At 51.4% G+C, this 17,751-nt stretch overlaps 2 protein-coding genes and 1 long non-coding RNA gene across 3 annotated transcripts; 1 reads left to right on the top strand and 2 right to left on the bottom strand.

The window, feature by feature from the left end:
- Positions 1-2,663: 2,663 nt before the first annotated feature.
- On the bottom strand, positions 2,664-5,824 carry LOC114703208. The gene is made up of 2 exons (XR_003736106.2): positions 5,408-5,824; positions 2,664-3,036 (listed from the first exon to the last, which is right to left on the bottom strand). It is a non-coding gene; the product is annotated as an uncharacterized LOC114703208 (long non-coding RNA).
- An 82-nt stretch (positions 5,825-5,906) lies between these two features.
- On the top strand, positions 5,907-11,268 carry Creb3 (cAMP responsive element binding protein 3). Its single transcript, XM_028883947.2, has 10 exons — positions 5,907-6,018; positions 6,106-6,261; positions 6,349-6,505; positions 6,580-6,650; positions 6,768-6,857; positions 9,265-9,371; positions 9,465-9,533; positions 10,400-10,484; positions 10,573-10,657; positions 10,747-11,268. The coding sequence occupies exons 2-10, from the start codon at positions 6,115-6,117 to the stop codon at positions 11,070-11,072; spliced, it is 1,137 nt and encodes a 378-aa protein (XP_028739780.1). The 5' UTR covers positions 5,907-6,018; positions 6,106-6,114; the 3' UTR covers positions 11,073-11,268.
- Gba2 (glucosylceramidase beta 2) lies at positions 11,200-15,796 on the bottom strand. Its single transcript, XM_028883946.2, has 14 exons — positions 15,546-15,796; positions 15,028-15,262; positions 14,702-14,804; positions 14,402-14,555; positions 14,204-14,329; positions 13,847-14,019; positions 13,531-13,635; positions 13,223-13,330; positions 12,976-13,127; positions 12,751-12,857; positions 12,491-12,633; positions 12,294-12,409; positions 12,010-12,201; positions 11,200-11,751 (listed from the first exon to the last, which is right to left on the bottom strand). Exons 1-14 carry the CDS (start codon positions 15,740-15,742, stop codon positions 11,503-11,505), a joined length of 2,160 nt encoding a protein of 719 aa, XP_028739779.1. The 5' UTR covers positions 15,743-15,796; the 3' UTR covers positions 11,200-11,502.
- Between the last annotated feature and the right edge of the window lie 1,955 nt (positions 15,797-17,751).

The raw sequence follows: 17,751 nt of genomic DNA on the forward strand, positions 1-17,751 counted from the left end.
ACAGTCCCAGGGAGAGGACTTTCAGGGGACTCAGCACAAGAGAAAATAGTAACATTGTTTGTCCTATTGAATGACTTCAAAGGTGAAAGGCTGCCGCTATCAGATGGCTCAGCCCTGACCATCTGAGGCATCCCAGAGAGGCTGGTCTCTGAGTACAACGGCAGCCTGAGATGCAATGTCACCTGAGGACACCGTCCCGCCTGCACCTCTGGAATTTGTGCCTCTCTGGTTCCCAGTGCCTCAGGCTCTCCTCTTTTCCCAGCGCTGCCTCTGCTTGTTTTCCACTCTTCCTGGGTCAGTGTTTTTCCTTTTCTTTGTCTCCCATTCTGTCCTGGGATTTTCAGAGCGCTGCCCTGACCCATCATGTGACCTTCCCCTCAGCTTTTGCCCTCTTCTTGGCAAAATGCAGACTCCCAGGGGCTCCGGAATCCCGCAAACAGTCTGTAGCTAGCGTGGTCGGGGACACCTACTTCTGTCCCTGCTCTCTTCTAACCCGAATGGTCTACGCAGGGCCTCCCAAGGAGCTGTGCAGTCAAGGTAGAACTACGATCCTGTCTACCGACCTTAGAAGTGACCCAGCCAACACTTCCTGAGAGGAGAAAGTTCAAGGCAAGCCAGACAAAGTGCCCAGACCATTAAACTCAGTTGTTGACCCTTCTAAGTGACCACGTTGACACTCCAGCCTTACCGCAGTCTTACACTCTCCTTCATCGATCCTTCTCAGACTGTCCCCACCTTTCCCAGGTGCCCAGACAATGCTTCCAGTGCAGCTCAGCATTTGCAAAGCCAACTCCTTGCCTCTACCTTCCAGCCACCACTTGTCAGTGGGCTAAAGAAGCCGCTATGAACAGCAGATTGCATACAGGCCCAAGGAGGACAGGCCTGCCCAGCAGCTGATGATGTGAACCAATGTGGTATGTGACTGAGTGCCTCTTAACTAAGAGGGAAGGGACGGAAGGCAGCCTCCCATTCCCTACCTGGCAAACTGCTAGCCCAAGGGGGTAAGCAGGACTAGGGAAAGACTGGGAAATAGGTGGGTGTCACGATAGAGAAGGCACTGGAGAACCAGGTAAGTTAGGAAAGGGTAGAGGATAAAGAGTTTGGGAAAGACGGAGCAGGAGAGTGGAGACTTGATAGAAACCAGATAGAGCTGTAGGAAATAGCTGGAACAATGACCAGGAGAAAGCTTCTGACTATACACACAGGCCAGGATTGCAGAAGCCAAGTGGCATAGCTTGCTCTCCATCTTTACCCAGACGAGAGGACCCTCCCAGCCCTTCGGCCCCAGCTCTCTGCCCTCTCCTTATTCCCAGGGAACCTTTCCCAGCAGTGGGACAGACCTGGCTCTCAGAGAAGCAGGAGTCCGAGGAGCCGGAGCAGGACTGAAAGGACCCTTCAGCCTAAGCTGAAGCTGCATGCATGCCCCTCCGCCTCATTTCCTCCGGACATATGGATACCCACTTCTTCCTCTGGTAAGACCCTGATAAGAGAGTTGAGTCATGCCTGCCCTAACTTCCAGACCGTTCTAAGTAGTTATCCACACAATTAATTGAGAGTGAAGGGAAGTCAAGGAATTGGACACTGAGTTTGGACTAGTGGCAGACAAGATCCTTGGAAGTGTGAGTAGAAGCTATCTGCTTCCTGTCCTGATCTGAGAACCCTGGCCCCCTTCTATCATGTTTTATGAACAGCGACAACACCCCCTCCGTGTCCCCCTCCCAGAGAACTCCTCCTCCCTCAATACATTCCTGAGATGCATTCCAGAGGCGTTGGGCAATTGGAGGGGGGGAGTGGAGGACAGGAGGTCAAAACCCAGCAAGGAATGGAATGCAAGTATACTAGGGCTAAGGAATTTGGGGTACATGGAGAATATCATCAGTATAGGTACCTACAAGAGGGAACTAGAGAAAGACAGGGAGGTACAAAGGGGACAAAAGGAGAGAGAGAGCTGAAGACAGAGTCAGAATGTACGAGGGTTGGGGGAATAACACTCAGTCTGTTACCAAATTTGGCCTCTGAGTCCTCAACCGCTGGGAGGGGGAGGGGTTTGTGGGTGAGACTGACATATCCGGCCTCGGGCTGCTGGAGGCTCATTTAAGGCTGGACTGGGCAGCTGATGGGCTGGACCTGACTTCCTCCAACATAGGGTCTTCCTATCCATACACGCAGACTCATTCTCCAGCAAGGCACCTTAGCCTACACACACAACTCTTTCCCACAAAGCTACTTACGCTGTCTGTACACAGACCTTATCTCGGCCTCACAGCCCCTACAAAAGATCTATCTTCTTGTAGGTACCACCCACCCAGCCACACAGCTTCTCACCCGTGCACCAGGCCCCAGTGCCCAGGTTCCCGCAGCTCTCCTTCCATTGTGCACATTTCCCTCTATGCCTTCTTTGGAGGGCCCGCTGCGGGAAGGCCCTGGGCCAAACTCTCAGTGGCTGAGAACCAAGATGAGTAAGACCTAGACTTTGCTTCCCGTAGGTTGCCAGCCTTCCAGGTGGGTGGATAAGCTAAATACAGAGTTACAACAGAGGGCAGGATGTAAACAGAGCCAGAATGTGTATGCTCAGAAAAGGGATCCCTTTAGGTTAGGGAAGTGGGACCCAAAAGCATTCCTGAAAGGTATCATTTGCAGTTAGGATTTTAAAAACATGAAGATAATGAAAAGCAATAGCGATGTGCCATTTATTGACTATATGTTAATTGCATTGCATACATAATTTCAGTCAATCCTTACAACAACCCTGCAAGGTAGGTGTCATCACTTCCATTTTTACAGATGAGGAAACTGAGGCTCCAGAATGTTAAATACTTTCCCAAAGTACTTGTCCAAATAGTAAGTTGTGAAGCCAAGATTCGAACCCAGGTCTCTCTGACTCCAAAGCCCAAGCTCTCTCCTTTAGGTCAGTCGAAGATGAGGCAAAGGTAGCATCCAGGCAGAGAGAATAGCATTAGCAAAGGTGGAGAGGCAGGAAATCGTGGAGGAACATTCAGGAAAGTGAGTAGGCAAGCTGGCTGAAGCGCAGGGTACCTGCAAGGGGTGGGGAAGTCAGGGTTAAGATGGGAAGGCAAACGCTGAGCCAAGAGCAGGAGGAACTGAACTGCCCGGAGGGGAACAGGAGGGCAAGGAACTCTGAGCGGGGACATCCCCAGAACTGGATTTTAGGGTAACTTTGGGGCCAGGTTAGGAGACTGTTATTAGTAAAAGAGCTAATGGAGGCAGAGTTAAAGCTGTGTGGAGAGGAAGCTGCCATTCAAAGGAAAAGTAGAACAGAGAGTAGAACCAATGAGCCTCAACTCCCAGAAACCTGAGCCCAAAGTCAGCCTCCTAAGACCAGGAGCCATTTGTTAACGAGACAGCTTCATTAAGTAATGCAGCTAGGGAAGGGGATGGGATTCGATTAGGATGGGAAGGTGGGATGAGCTGGGGGGAAGAGGGATGGGATGCGATAGGATGTGTAGGTAGAGGCAGATGGGTGGAGCTACTGACTACATCAGACCGCCACTGGAGATGACAGGGGGGAGGTGATGGCAGGAACGAGACATGTGCTGAGCATCTGAACCAGATGAGTGATTCCATGGATGGTGACTAAGCTGGGGAATGACAGAGTGAGGTCAGAGGCCAGGTCAGGCGTTTCAGACGAGCTAGGGATGTGGTAAGTGGCTAAATTAGGCTGGGGCTGGGGTAGTGACGGGACACTGGCGGTGTCTAAGCAATGCTGGGGTTGGGAGGGGCAGCATGGGGTAGAGCCCGTGGCTGAATCAGGTTGGGTAGGGGACGGTACTGTGGTCAGTGGCAGGGTCAAGCCGGCAGTGACATGGGAGTGTGGTCAGTGGCCTGGCTGGGCGTGGGATCAGTAAGACCCAGTTTCCTCTTTGGGTATCACTTCCTCTTTTCCGTTGGGGAGTGGGGGAAGGGGACCTACAGCTGGACCTAGAAGTTAAAGGGGACTCAGGAACTAGGGGGACACCCAGCAAAAGCTGGGGAGGAGGGTGTCAGCGGCTCAGGGGAGTGTGCAGGTAGGAGAAAAGTGCTTTATGATGATGGGAAAGCTCAGATCTGAGTGATGGGAACTAAAGCAGGATGTGTGGATGAAGAGATGGGGAAAGAGGATGGGAATGGACAGCTAAGATGGACAACAAGGAAAAGCTCAAGGCTAGGAAAGGATCTATAAGGAAGTACAGAGGGTGGGCAGTGTAGGGCCAGGGACCAGAGACTGACAGAGGGCAATGAAGCTGTATGGTTAAACTGTCACAACTCAGTGGAAACATTGTTTCCTTGGTCAGCTTCCCCCTCAGTCTCGGGCCTCCTCTTTCCTAGTCTTCCCCACTTCGGACTAGACCTTGTCTCTCCACTTCCCACCTTCCACCTAGTAAACAGCACAGTCCAGAAATCCCTGCCTCCAGCCATGGTGGCTTCAGGAAGTCTTGGGGGTTAGGTAGCAGAATAAAGAAAGCTGAGTCCCAGGCGTCGGTAGTTCTAGCTGAAGCCCAGGACTGTGGCCTGAAGTTAGCCTGTCGGCTCTGGGTAAAAGAAGCCTCTGTGATTACACAGGAATAAGGGACCTCACCACAAAACAAAGGCAGATACTTGCCGCCAACCTCTCACGCTTTTACCTGTTCAACAGTAGCTGCAACCTTGACCCCGAGGCTGCCACCATTCCTAACATTAACCCTGACTTTAATTGGTTTCCTAATTCCCCATACTTTGACACTCATCCCTTTCATGGCAGACACTCGTACTAATCTAGCTTTTATTTTTAAGCCTACATCCCTCCACTAAAGCTCCTTTCTAAAATTGCTTCCTAATTCACCTTTTCACTGTTCATTCTTAATATTAACCATGATAATGGCCTTTAATCCCTAAAACGGGCTTCTAAGCCAATTCTTCTTGTTGATCCTTAACCTGATCCTGTACTCTGATTTATGCTGGTCATTTCCAGAGAACAAAATAATGACCTCAATCTAAATGTCACCTACACCAAACAGGCTTGACTCATGAAGCTAATGCTTAAAATTTAGTCCAGCTTCATAACTTCTACCTTGCCTCCTAAACCCGACCTAATCCCAAACTCACCCAAAGCTTTCCTAACCACATACTCACTATCTGCTAACACCAAAGGCCATCCCCGCCCAGCGCCTCACTGCCACCCCATTCCTCACCCTCCCCCAAACCTAGCAGAGACAAGAGAACTGCCCGCTCCCACGAAAGGGGCCTGCCTCTCGCACCACGGCTAGCTTCATTCCAAACCCGAAACGAAACGCGCTGGACGCTGACCTCCCCAACAGGACCGGACCGGACACAGGATATGCAGGAGGATCGGGGCCCCGCCCGCCGCTTCCCGGGCTGGCCTGTCCCCGCAGCCCCACCTAGACGCTCCGGCGCGGCCCGCCTGGCCTACCTGCGCTGCCCGGCTCTGCGCCCCGCCCGCCGGCCCGCTACCCGCTCTGGATTCTCTGGGTTGCACTGGGGCTCCGGCCTCGCCCTCCCTTCGACACTCTGGTCCACTTCCGTCCTGGAAACGTCCCCCACCCGCCGGCGGCGCCCTGGGCCCGCGCTCTATGGTCGCGCAGACTTCAGGAAGCTGCTCTAGCCGCAGCTCTCGATGCTCGGGCACCCGCGAAGCCTGGCCACCCCTCCCCGCCAGGAAGCGAGGGCGCGGCGCGCGGGAGAGAACGCCCAAACTAGGCTGAAGTTCCCTCTTAGACTCAGTATTCTTTTAGACTCAGTATTCTTTTTCCTAGCTCGCGGCGAAGGCGGACCCGGATCTCCCAGATCCCCGCCCTGGGGTGTGGGAAGCTGTAGGGACGTCCCTAAATTTGCATAGCCCCCGGGACGTGGCGCACACGAGCCACTTCCGAGTTGGAGGGAACTCCAAGTCCCAGGGTGCCATGAGGCTCTCGGTGCATCACTTCCGTTGTGTTGGAGGCTGAGGAGACTAGGAACTGGGAGGTGGCTGTTTAGAGTGACCGCTGGGTCCTCGGCCCTGCATCCTGGAGTAGAGTGACTAAGGTAAGTCAAGCCGATTTGACAGTTAGGCCCAGGGGTCGTACCTAAGGTCCGGAGACTGGATCTGCGTGCAGGGATTTCTATCCATAGATATCCCAAATGGATCCTGGTGGTCAGGACCAGCTAGCTTTGGATCCTGGTGATCAGGACCTGCTGGGCTTCCTGCTAGAGGAAAGCGGAGATTTGTGGCCTGCGAACGAGCAGGACGTGGAGGCTCCGCTGGACTTGGAGCTGTCGCCTTCCGAGGTGGGTGGGGGTTCTGGTGGGGAAGAAAAGCGACGTCCGTGAGACCCAAGGGTACAGAGATTAAATCAAGGCCTGTAAATTTGTTAGAACTCCGTGCAAGAACTGAGCGACTGGGAGGTAGAGGATTTACTGAGCTCTCTGCTCAGTCCCTCGGCATCGCTGGATGTTCTCAGCTCCTCCAGCTCTTCCATTCGCCATGATCACAACTATTCCCTCCCACAGGAACATGTCTCCATAGATCTAGGTGAGTGTGGAATGTTAAGTGATGGGGGAGGAAAGAGCTCACTGGCCTAGCTAGCCCTACTTTCGCTTTCGCAGATATTGGGAGCTACGAAAAGGAGGGGTTCCGCGTGACTCCACTGCGTGTGGAGGAAACAGCAGCAGAGCAGGTACTGGACTTGACTTTTCAGGATTATCTCATCTTGCAGGACTGGGGCCAAGATTCCCCTATTCTGCTCTGACATCCCCATGCAACTCTGCTCTCCACTATTTCCTCCAACCCTAAGGAGATTTCTAGGCTGATGCTGACTGAGGAAGAGAAGAGGCTCTTGGAGAAGGAGGGGCTTACCCTGCCCTCAACTCTTCCCCTCACTAAGGTAATGTTTCTGTCCGGGGAACAAAAGCTGGAGGGGGATTGTATGACCCAAGAAGGCAACTTCAGTTTATTTGATACCAGTAACTTGAAAAGGGACTGAGGTCAGAATCTAAGCAAACTTGCTGCTGGTGGGAAGCTGGGACAGGGAGGTAGATAACGGGCTAGATGCAAGGGCAGTTCCTGATCTTGTAGGGTGTATATACATTTTGGTGTTCCTTTCAAAATTACCAGTGTATGGCTTAGCAAGAAAAGGCCCTTGCTGCCAGGCCTGACCTGATATCTATCTCCAGGACCCACATGATGGAAGGAGAGAACTGACTCCTACAAGTTTTCTGATCTCCAAATAAGCCCACACCCACATACAAAAAATAATTTTTAAAATGCCAACTAACAGTATAGAGCCTTGAAAAGGACTGTAAATGAAGGGCCTTTGTTGGTGGTTATTTTTACTCTTTTGGGGGGCCTACCACCCAGCTACCAAATAAATCACACATGGAGGCTTATTCTTACTTATAAATGCCTGGCCTTAGCTTGGCTTATTACTTGCCAGCTTTCATTAATTTATCCCGTCTACCTATTGCCTCTGGGCTTTTCCCATTCTCTTACTTCTGTACATCTTATTCTTACTCCGTGGCTTGAGCTGGGAGGCTGGGCCATGATGCCTTCCTCCTTCTCTGGCTCCTTCAACCCTCTCTTCCCAGATTTCTCCTTCTATATATTCTTTGTGCCTGCCAGCCCCACCTATCCTTTCTCCTGCCTTGTTTGGCTGTTCAGCTCTTTATCAGACCATCAGGTGTTTTAGACAGGCACAGTAACATAGCTTCACAGGAGTTAAACAAATGCAACATAAAAAAAGCATACCTTAGAATAATATTCTACAACAGGCCAATACAGATTTCATTGTGATCATGGTACTCCACCTCTTGCTCAATGGTAGAAATGTTTGGGAGGCTGAACCAGTCTAACAAAGACAATTATCAAAGCTGGGCATGATGGCTCACACCTCTATAGTCCCAGCACTCTGGAGGCAGAGGCAAGAAGGCCCTCCTAAAATCAAAGCCACTTCCCAAGTGCTGGGATTACAGGCATACACTACTACATCTAGCTTTTGTGGCAAACCTTTTTATGTCATTTTCCTTTTTAATGTTTTCATGGTATCTCTTGTTATATAGACGTTAAATTATTTAGGGCAGGAGAATCAGGCGTTAAAGGCCAGACTTAGCTTCATGTTGAGTTCAGGCAAGCCTGGGCTCCATGAGCCTCTGTCTCCTGTTCCTCCACCACCATTACAAGATGAGTGAGCACTATATTAGTTAATAGGAAAGAAAATAGAATTTGGAAATTATCAATAGTGGTTCTGTCCATAGGACAGTAACTGTCCTCCTTTACACTGGCCAGACGTACCTTAATCCCCCACCCACTGAGATTTGAATATGGCACCTCATACATGCTTGTCAAGTGCTCTACCACTGAGCCACATCCTCCAGCCCTGTTTGTTGTTCAGGGTCTTTTAGCCCTGGCAGGGCTGACCTCAGACTATGGAGTGCATAAGAAATGCCTTTGAACTCCTGATCTTCCTGCTCCCGGGGACTAGATTACAGGTGAATGACATCACTCTTGGCTAGTGTCCAGGTTTGACAAGACTATATCAGAGACTATAAGAGTTAACAACTTTATTCAGTTTTAACTTCTGAAAAAAGTTTAAGTGCCTTAAAATGAGGATATATTCTACATAGTCCTGGAGATTCTAGGTAAATACAATGGGTAGGAATTATAAGAAGATTGATATTGGTTTAGGTTAAGGATGGATTTTTTTTTTTTTTTGTTATTGTTGTTAGTTTTGAGGCATGGTCTTATGTAGCTCAGTCTGGCATCAAACTACTCTAGTCAAGGATGGTCTTGAAGTCCTGATCTGCTTCTTCTCCCTCCCAAGTGCTGAGATTACAGGCCTGTGCTACCACATCTAGCTGAGGAATTTTTTTTTTAATAATTAAATTAAAGGCTGGAAGGATGGCTCAGTGGTTTAGAGTACTTTCTGCTCTTCCATGGGCTCCAGGTTTGAGCCCTGGCACCCACACGACAGCTCACAACTGTAACTCTAGTTCCAGGAGATCTGAAACTCTCTTTTGGCCTATATAAGCACCAGGCAGACACATTACACACAGACATACACACAGGCAAAACACCCATACACATAAAAATATCAAAAAATAGTCTGGCTTTTGTGCGTTAAGCACCTGGTCCTTGGAGGCATTCACACAGAAGGTGAATGCCTACTGATCATAGAAGCTGTGGGAGTCTTTCACTGGGAAGAGGGTTGACCTTAGCTGCCGTCCAACACACCTGAATAATACGATATAGGTATATAATAACACACCTAGGATGACCTTTTTCCTGTCTTCTCTTAGGTGGAGGAACAGGTTCTCAAACGAGTGCGGAGAAAGATTCGAAACAAGAGAGCTGCTCAGGAAAGCCGCAAGAAGAAGAAGGTGTATGTAGGAGGGCTGGAGAGCAGGTAGGAAAGAAAGAACACGGGGAAAACTTTGGAAGCCGTACATTTTTTAAGGGAAGACACGGGCAATATTTTGACGTCCATGTTGTCTTCCAGGGTCTTGAAATACACAGCCCAGAATCAGGAGCTACAGAACAAAGTACAGCTTCTAGAGGAACAGAATCTGTAAGCAACCATTCATGGCCGTTAATCTTTTAAACTCCTTTTTCTAATGACTTATTTTTACTTTATGTGCATTGGTGTTTTGCCTGCATATATGTCTGTGTGAGGGTGTCAGGTCCTCTAGAACCGGAGTTACAGTTGTGAGCTGCCATGTGGGTGCTGGGATTGAACCTGGGTCCTCTGGAAGAGCAGTCAGTGCCTTAAGCACTGATCCATCTTTCCAGCCCCGTCATTAATTTCTCAATGCTTTCTCACTCTTTCCACTATTCCACATTTGACTTCTAACTGGACGGTTCCTAAGTGCAAACACCTGGTGGTTGGCCTTTAGTACCAGGTCTCAAGCTCAGAGTAATGGTAAATAAATTCACAAGTAGTTAAGGAGAAATTAAGTACCAAGACAAAGAGAGGGGAGATAAGAAAAGACTGGAGGTAGTCAACGTCAGAGCAGTTGCAATTATGGGGATGGGACTGGGTGGGGAAAACATTCTAGGCGGAGAGAAGACAATACATTTGTGTTTGGCCGGAACTCTAGCACTGGGGGGTTGACCTAGAAAGCAGAGAACACAGTACCCGGTGAGGATTACATGCATAGCTGACCAGGTGGTAAGAGAATTCTGGAACGTATTTGCAAAGGAGTTTAAGTCAAGGCAGAGAAGTTTTTATTATTATTATTTTTTGTTTGTTTCAATAAGGAACTACAGGCATTTGTCCACAAAGAGGACATTTGGGAGTCATTTGGGGAAAAAAGGCAAGGCAGTTAAGAGACTGGAGCCACTGCACCGGTGGAGAGGGCGGCCGAACCGGAGGGTTTCGGTGTGACTCGGTGCCAGGCCAGGGCACGCTCACCACTGTTTCCTCTCTTCCCTCAGGTCCCTTCTAGAGCAGCTGAGGAGACTTCAGGCCTTGGTTGTTGAGATAGCCAACAAATCCAGCAGCGGCAGCACCTGTGTCCTGGTGAGAGGGTGGGGCAGAGATCCTTTTCCTGGCAGCGACAGGGCGTGTGGCCAGGGCCCTTTCTTCATCTCCTCTCCTTGTTTTCCAGGTCCTTCTCTTTTCTTTCTGTCTTCTTCTTGTTCCTGCCATGTACTCCTCAGACACCAGGGGGAGCGTGCCCGCTGAGTATGTCGGTAAGAGGCTTAGGCCACCTTTAAGGCATGGGCTCTGGTAAAGGGCTTCTTGAGTGCTGTCTCAGACAGACAAGTCTCTGTCCCTTCAGTGTTGCACCGTCAGCTTCGTGCCCTCCCCAGTGAGGACCGCCCTCAGACCAAGCTGCCTGCCCAGCGGTCAGAGTTTCCGAAGGACAGCACAACCCGGCTGCTGGGCAGCTCCGAACACAGGCTCCAGGCCTCCGGCAACTTTTCCTGCCTGCTCTACCACGTGCCCCAGGAAGAGCCACCCCAGCACTGGCCCCTTGATGGTTCCTCAGAGACCCCCTTCTCAGGCTCCAACCCTCCCCCGCAGGCAAATCTCTCAAAGAAACAGGGGTGGCTGCCTCCCCACAGCCCCCCTTCTGTCCTCCTGCAGGGCAGGTATTCAGGTTAGAGGTGAGAATATCCTCAGCCTGAGGATTCCTGTCTGTATTCAAATAAAAAGGAATGGGGGAAAGAAAAGCTGGCCTTGGCTCTTGTGCCTGTTAGGATGCCCGGGAGCTCAAACACACCACACTCGCTAGCTTTAGGGATCTTTTATTTATACCCATGTGTATCTGTTGTTCCATGAATAGACTTGGAGAAATTTACTGGCCTTGACTATTTCATCCACGAAGGAACGGGGAGGGGAAGAAATAAATAAGTGGTTCTTCAGCCCCTTTTTACTGGCACAGCTGGGGAGGAAGAAGGGAAGGGGCGTGATTGTCCTAGTGGCTCAGGGCTGCAGGAGTATGGGAAGGAGGAAGACCAGTCTGCAGGCTGGGCTTCCACAGTGCAGAGGGATCGCTCCGGACTTAGCTTTGGTCCACACTCAGGTTCTGTGCTTAGTCCTGTGCTCTGTGTGAGGACAGCGACTGGCCGCCGCCCTTCTGCTGCTGCTGCTGCTGCTGCTGCTGCTGCTGCTGCTGCAGGGCCAGCTGCATGGCCCAGATGCTCAGCGGCCGCATGTAGGCCAGTGAGCGGAACACTCGCTGCTGGCAGTATGCCTCTGGGGTCTGGAAAGCCAGGCCCAGGCGTTCCCATACAGTGCGGTAACAGCCTTCAGCTGTCCGGAAACCTTCCCAAGTCAGACCCTGCGCGGAGAGGAGAAGCCATACATAATAACTGGCCTCGTGGCACAATTACCTTAGCTGAGCAGAGAAGACAGTATGCCTTTTGCTCTCGGGTTAGGACCTAAAGGCAAGAGGTGGAACACATCACATGCTAGGGAAAGGGGGGCTCTGTGGACGGGTAAGGTGACATTAGGATGTTCCTGGAATAAATTTAGTGGTTGAGGAAGTTTTGTGGACCACAGTACAAATGGAGAAGGGATGGGAAAGGGAATACCTTACCTCTTGAATCATGGTGGCTGCCAGCCCGTAGACCACACCCACCCAAACTTCATCCGACTGCACACTGGACCTATCAGGAACACCATGGGGCTGCATCCCATTCACAGCCCCCATGGCTCCCCCTGCAAAGGCCTGGACATTGAGCTCAAAGATGGTTTGGAGAGCACGGACCACATGCAGGGTAGGAAATACCTAGAGCGGGCAGAGCAGAGGCACAGAGAGTCTCTTAGACTTGCTTCCCACCTCCAAGGAAAGCCATCTTCCTGGCTTTTCTCATCTCTCACCTCAGTGTCTCCTTCTCCCAGGCCACAGGCCCTGAGGAACCACTGCCCAGCACACTGGTCAGACATGACACTACGGGACTGAGGCTGGGAGCTGCTGTCATAGTTGTAATAGCGACCTGGAGTAGAGGAAGGACAGAGTAAAGCTGCCTGTGTCCGTGGACACAAGCTTTTAGATGCCCCAGGGTGCTTTAACTCACCATTCCAGAGCAGTCTCTCATAAGCTTCTCGGCCTCGGCAGAGAATGGAAGAAAACTTATCCTGGACATCCTGGGCCCCACACAGAACAGCCATCTGAACCATCACAGCCACGGCGGCCAGCCACAGCCCTCCACAGTAAGCACTGATCAGGGACAGGGGCTGGGTGAGATTGGCAGTTCCAGCCCCTCCCATGCATGAGCGCTACCATCCTGACGTGCCCAGTTCCCCACCTCAGACCCGGAAATCCCTACCCCCCAACCTGGGGCCTGTGGTAACCCATCCATCATAGGTCTGGTCAGCGTAGCCTCCATTCTCAATGAGTCCATCCTGGTCCTTATCAAACTGCATTTCAGACTCCATCACAGCCTAGAGAGGGATCAAGACACTGAGGCCAGAGGTTCTAAGAAAGGTACTAGCCATCTGGGTTCTCCTGAAACATCATTCATGTCCCTGGTGGACTGGATACTATATACACATGCCTTACCAGACACACAGGCCACATGTCCTTCAGGAAGCCTTGGTCACCTGTCAGGTAGTAGTCCCGGTAAACTTGCAGCACAAACTTGAGGTTCAGGTCCTTCCAGTCGGCGGTGTCATGAATCAAATATGCATTGACCCGGAGCCATGGCTCGTCATCTGTTGGAGGGGAGGGGACGTGCTTTATCTGCATCGGTGGACAGGATAGAGGGTATGAAGACAGGAAAGCTGACCTTGGGATGGCGGGCCCTTACCTGGGTCCCCGATGTCATGAGGGATAACGTTCCTCCTTTTCACAGGCGCCACCACGCCACTCATGAGGTACCGTCGCCGTGTCAGGTCCTCCTTGAAAGTGGCCAGAGCTGGGGGAGCAGATTCGCAAGTAGGTGAGGGAAAGCGAGGACTGGGCAGGCACGGGGTGGGTCACAGAGCTGTGTGTGTGACCCCGGAGGAACACCAATAGGCAAGAGGTAGGTATGTATGCTTGTGGCAAGGGGAAGGACACATCATTTGAGACTACAAAGGTTCAAGGGTAAAGTAAGCTAAGAGAAGTCACCCTCACCCATATCGTACTGTAGACTGAGCTCAAGTTTGGGCCACAGCATGACAAGGGCAAAAGAAGCATAAAAGTGGACATCATATGTGTTGTACATGCGATACTCCTGGCCTGGAGGGAGGACAGAGAGAGACAGTGTTGCAAGAATCCCAGCTTCCACTCGATAGCCCTTCAAAGTTGGAAGTAGGGCACACGCATCTGTCCATAGTCACCATTTATACCCTTACCCCATCAATATCTTGGGACAGGCAAAAATCTATCATTTTGCTTTATGCAGGACACTAGCCAGCCCAAAACACCCCAACCCACCAGCCGCCCATACCCTCAAGATAGCCAAATCGCCCATAGTCCTGCAGGATGGGGCGGAGCTGATGCATGCTGCCTCCCAGCTCCTCTGGGAGAGAGTCTTCAGGAACTTCCAGCCATACTGTGCCTCCATCAGCCAGGAAGTATAATTCATTGAACAGTGCAGATTTGTACCAGGCAGGCAAGGATCTGGGAAGCCAAGAGGAGGGAATAGATCTTTATGAGCCTACCAGGATAGAGAGGATTCTAGAGTTCAGAGGAGTGGGGCACTAAGTGAATCCCAACACAGCCCTACTGAGTGGAGGGTAGAAACAGATCAAGTCCCATTTGGAGTAAGTGCCTGGGAAAAAGTACAGGAGGGCTCTGCGGGCACCTGTCATCCAGTACTGGGCTCTGCCATGCGGAGATTCTCTTCTCCCAGTCTGCATATTGGCACAGTGCGTAGTGGCTCAGGGCAGGTGCCGCATCACCATCTGAACCAAAGAACCGTGTGTAGCGCCTGAGGTGGAAGGAAAGGCATAAGACCGGGTACTGGGTCAGAGCCCTGGTGCCTTTGGATCCCTGCGTTTACCTGTAGTGGACTTGGCCCTTAGCTCCAAACATGATCCTGGGCATGTCCCAAGCCAGTGCAAACTCCAGGCAGCACCGGCCCCGTGGTGGCAGCTTGCTGGAGACACAGACAGCCCCAGCAACACCCTCTCCTTTCTGCGAGGGGGTGCTTTGGCCTAAGAAGCACAGAAGAATTCAGCACGGGCACTCCCTTGAGCCCCAGAGCTAGCGACAAGACCTGTTCATTATTAGGTCTTCCACTCTGGTCCTAAGACAGGACGCAGCCTTTCTTCCCAACACCTCCCAGTCAAACCCCCGTTACCAGCAGGGGAGTCCAGCTGTCCATCCTGAAGTAGGTCCTGCCACACCTGCTGCCCAGTGCTGTCAGGGTCGAAGGCTGTGATGTGGGTCACCGTGGTGTCTGCCTGTAAAGGGGTCAAGGACTCTGTGAAGTACAAGGACACGGGATGCTGCCTGGCTCTTCTGCTCCTTTACACACTCCACTTCCGAGTTCGGAGGCTGAGGGCTGGGATGAGGATGGGACTTGGGAGTTGACGACATGAGAGACTGAGAGGTGAAGTAGGTTCAGGGTCGGGCTGGGAGGGCAGGGGCGCAGGCGTAGAGGTACAGGGCAGCCTCTCCCATTACCGTGCAGCGTGCAGCCACAGCCATGGTGTAGGGGTTCGGGGGGCTGGGGTGATGCAGGAGTAGGCCCCGCACAGTCTTCCCATCCCGGTCCAGACAGAAGGGCTCATTCCACAACCCTCCTGGTGCATCTTCTTCACCCCCTAGTCCATTCCGCATAGAGAACATGATGGACACATCCAGAGCTTCATCTCCTTCGTTTTCTACATCCCACACAAAGACTCCTACAGGGAGGCAGCTGTCCTGGGGATAAAAGGCCGGGCTCAGTCTCGGTGGATCCATCCTGGGCTTCGCTTCTCAGGATCAGTCACGGGCACTGAGAACCTTTTCAAGTATTCCTCGCCATCCTCCCATCTTCCCGGAAAACGGCCTACCAGAAGATCCCGAAGGCTAGAATTAATGGGCCTGGGAAGCCAGTGTGATGCTCACAGCTCCAACCTCTCCCTTTCGTCGGTCATTAAACTTCTCCAGAGCTGGATCTGGGGAGGGGAGGTGGTGGAGGAAGCAGGAGGAAGCCTCACCTGGTAGTCATGTGGCAAGATAGGTGTGACCTGGCGGCAGGTAAGAGTGACACCCCTGCCAGGAAGCTGGTAGACTGTCCAGGCTCGGGGGTAAAGGGCATGGTAGAAAGCAAAGTGACCACACAGGCCCCAGTTCCAGCTGCGCAGGACACTTGGACGCTCCACGGACAGAACTTGCTGATACACAGTCCGCCCATCCCGACGCAAGCATACTGTAAACTGGATCAAGAGAGCAGACAGGCTGGAATAAGTAACCCACAGCCACACACACTGGTCCCTTCTCAGACTCTCACCACCACCTTGCAGGCTGCTCTTCCCCCGAGCTTCCCGCCCTCCAGCCTGTAGCCATCCAACGTCTCCTCGCGCATACTACTGCCTCCGCGTGATGCTAGCTGCAGCTGCGCGTCAGAACCTTTGATCATGATGCCGCGAGAGACAGTCACAAAACTCGCATAATCGCTCTAATGACGTGATATCCATACACTATTGTGTATGCCTCTAACCCGTGGCCTTCCGAGGTCTCGCGTACTTTCCAGAGCTTGAACTCCTACAGGCCACTCAGTCCTCCTCCCCTTGTAGGAGGCATAATACTTGCCGTGAACCAGCCTCGCCTATCTGGTTCACAAAAACTGAATACTCTTTGTAAATCGCTGACGCAAAGCACTCTTCTTCCATTCCTCTTCATAGCTCTGCCCATGTTCATCTCCGGATCTAGTGTTCAATCGCATCGCCCTTTCATTTCTCCAATATCCCAAGGAGTCACAACTAGATTATCTCTATAACTCTCTGCCCATCCTTCTCCAGTCCAGCGGGCCTACTGCATCCGTCGTTATGTGCATCCGTCCTTCTTTTATTTCTGGCGATATCACAAATGACGAAGTGTATGGATTAAGACGTTTCGTGCAATGGTCTTGTGTGAGCATTCTCGTTCTCCTGGTGGTCCCAGCGTGCCCGCCCTCTGGGTCTGTCGCTCGTGTTGGTAGAGACCTAGATTGTCCATTTCTGCTGTGACGTCAGCGCGACCCCCTTCTCATGAGCTGGGGTGTTGAGTTGCTAGCTCGACCATCTAGAAGAGTCTGCCCCAAGAGGTTGGGGTGCACAACCTGTTCTTTGTGTCCCTCGTCTCTTACTGTCACTCTGGTACATCCTGATCGCCCTCATCTGGGTTGCGCATAAGATCTGTTGTCTATACTGCACCAAGCCCCTCATGGTTGGCTGTCTGGTCTACTCTGCACAAAGCCCCCTGCACCTTCGGTGGCTGTTTCTGAGCTGGTCCCTAGCTCCTTTTTGCGGTGGTCTATACCCTGCTACATTGGTCCACAATAGCGTATTCGATGTGGGCCTGTAATCTGTGCTTGGGTCCTGACCCTCTACCAGTCTTATATCTGGTCTCAGGTTTAAGATACTTTAGCGGCTCCGAAGAGATCAGGAAGCATTCTGTCGGTTTATACTCTCTCTCCTTTCCCTGCAGTCCCATTACTTATTTTAATTTGGTATTTTCTCTCGTGTGTTGGTGTTCGATGTGTGTTTCCTTTTCCTTTCGTGCGGTACGCCGACGGACGTTCGCGCATACGTGGGCTCGTGTTCGCACCGCTAATCTCTTTGCGAGGAACCAAATAACAATGAGATTATTCGATATATATATATAGTTTTTATAGTTTTTTTGTTTCCTAGTACAGGGGTTCTCATATGTGTATGCTTTGCTCAGAGACATATCCTGGAACTCAATGGTTTGGCTCGAACTGCGCCAGAGATCATGCCTCTCTGGCTCCGCTGAGGCTCGGTGTCTCTTCTAATAATGGGTGCGTGTGCGCCACCGACCCCTGAGCTCTAATAAATACTTTTTTTTCATATGGCTCGCTCGCTCTTCGCGTTAGAGACCACCCGGTCTTCATATATAGAATACACCAGGACCGGTACTTGGTATGACTTTCTGATTTTCGCCTACCATGCTGAGCCGATGTGCTTGAGCCATTCTTTTACTTAATTTCACTTCAGCGATGTAGATTTCGCCTCGTGTTCTCTTTCATACCTGTAAACGGAATGGCCATGCCGAATATAGACTCTCTGTTAATGGCTTTTGTTAAGGAATAGGTCAAGATATCAATCGAGCACGGTCTACCACAGTGTATTGACACAGGTAGCACACGCTACCATAATTACATGCATGACTCATGTTGCTTTCCAAAGTGCATTCCCCTTGGAA

This window comes from Peromyscus leucopus, chromosome 2 (genome assembly GCF_004664715.2).
Source record: "Peromyscus leucopus breed LL Stock chromosome 2, UCI_PerLeu_2.1, whole genome shotgun sequence".
In the NCBI taxonomy this organism is placed as follows: Eukaryota; Metazoa; Chordata; class Mammalia; order Rodentia; family Cricetidae; genus Peromyscus; species Peromyscus leucopus.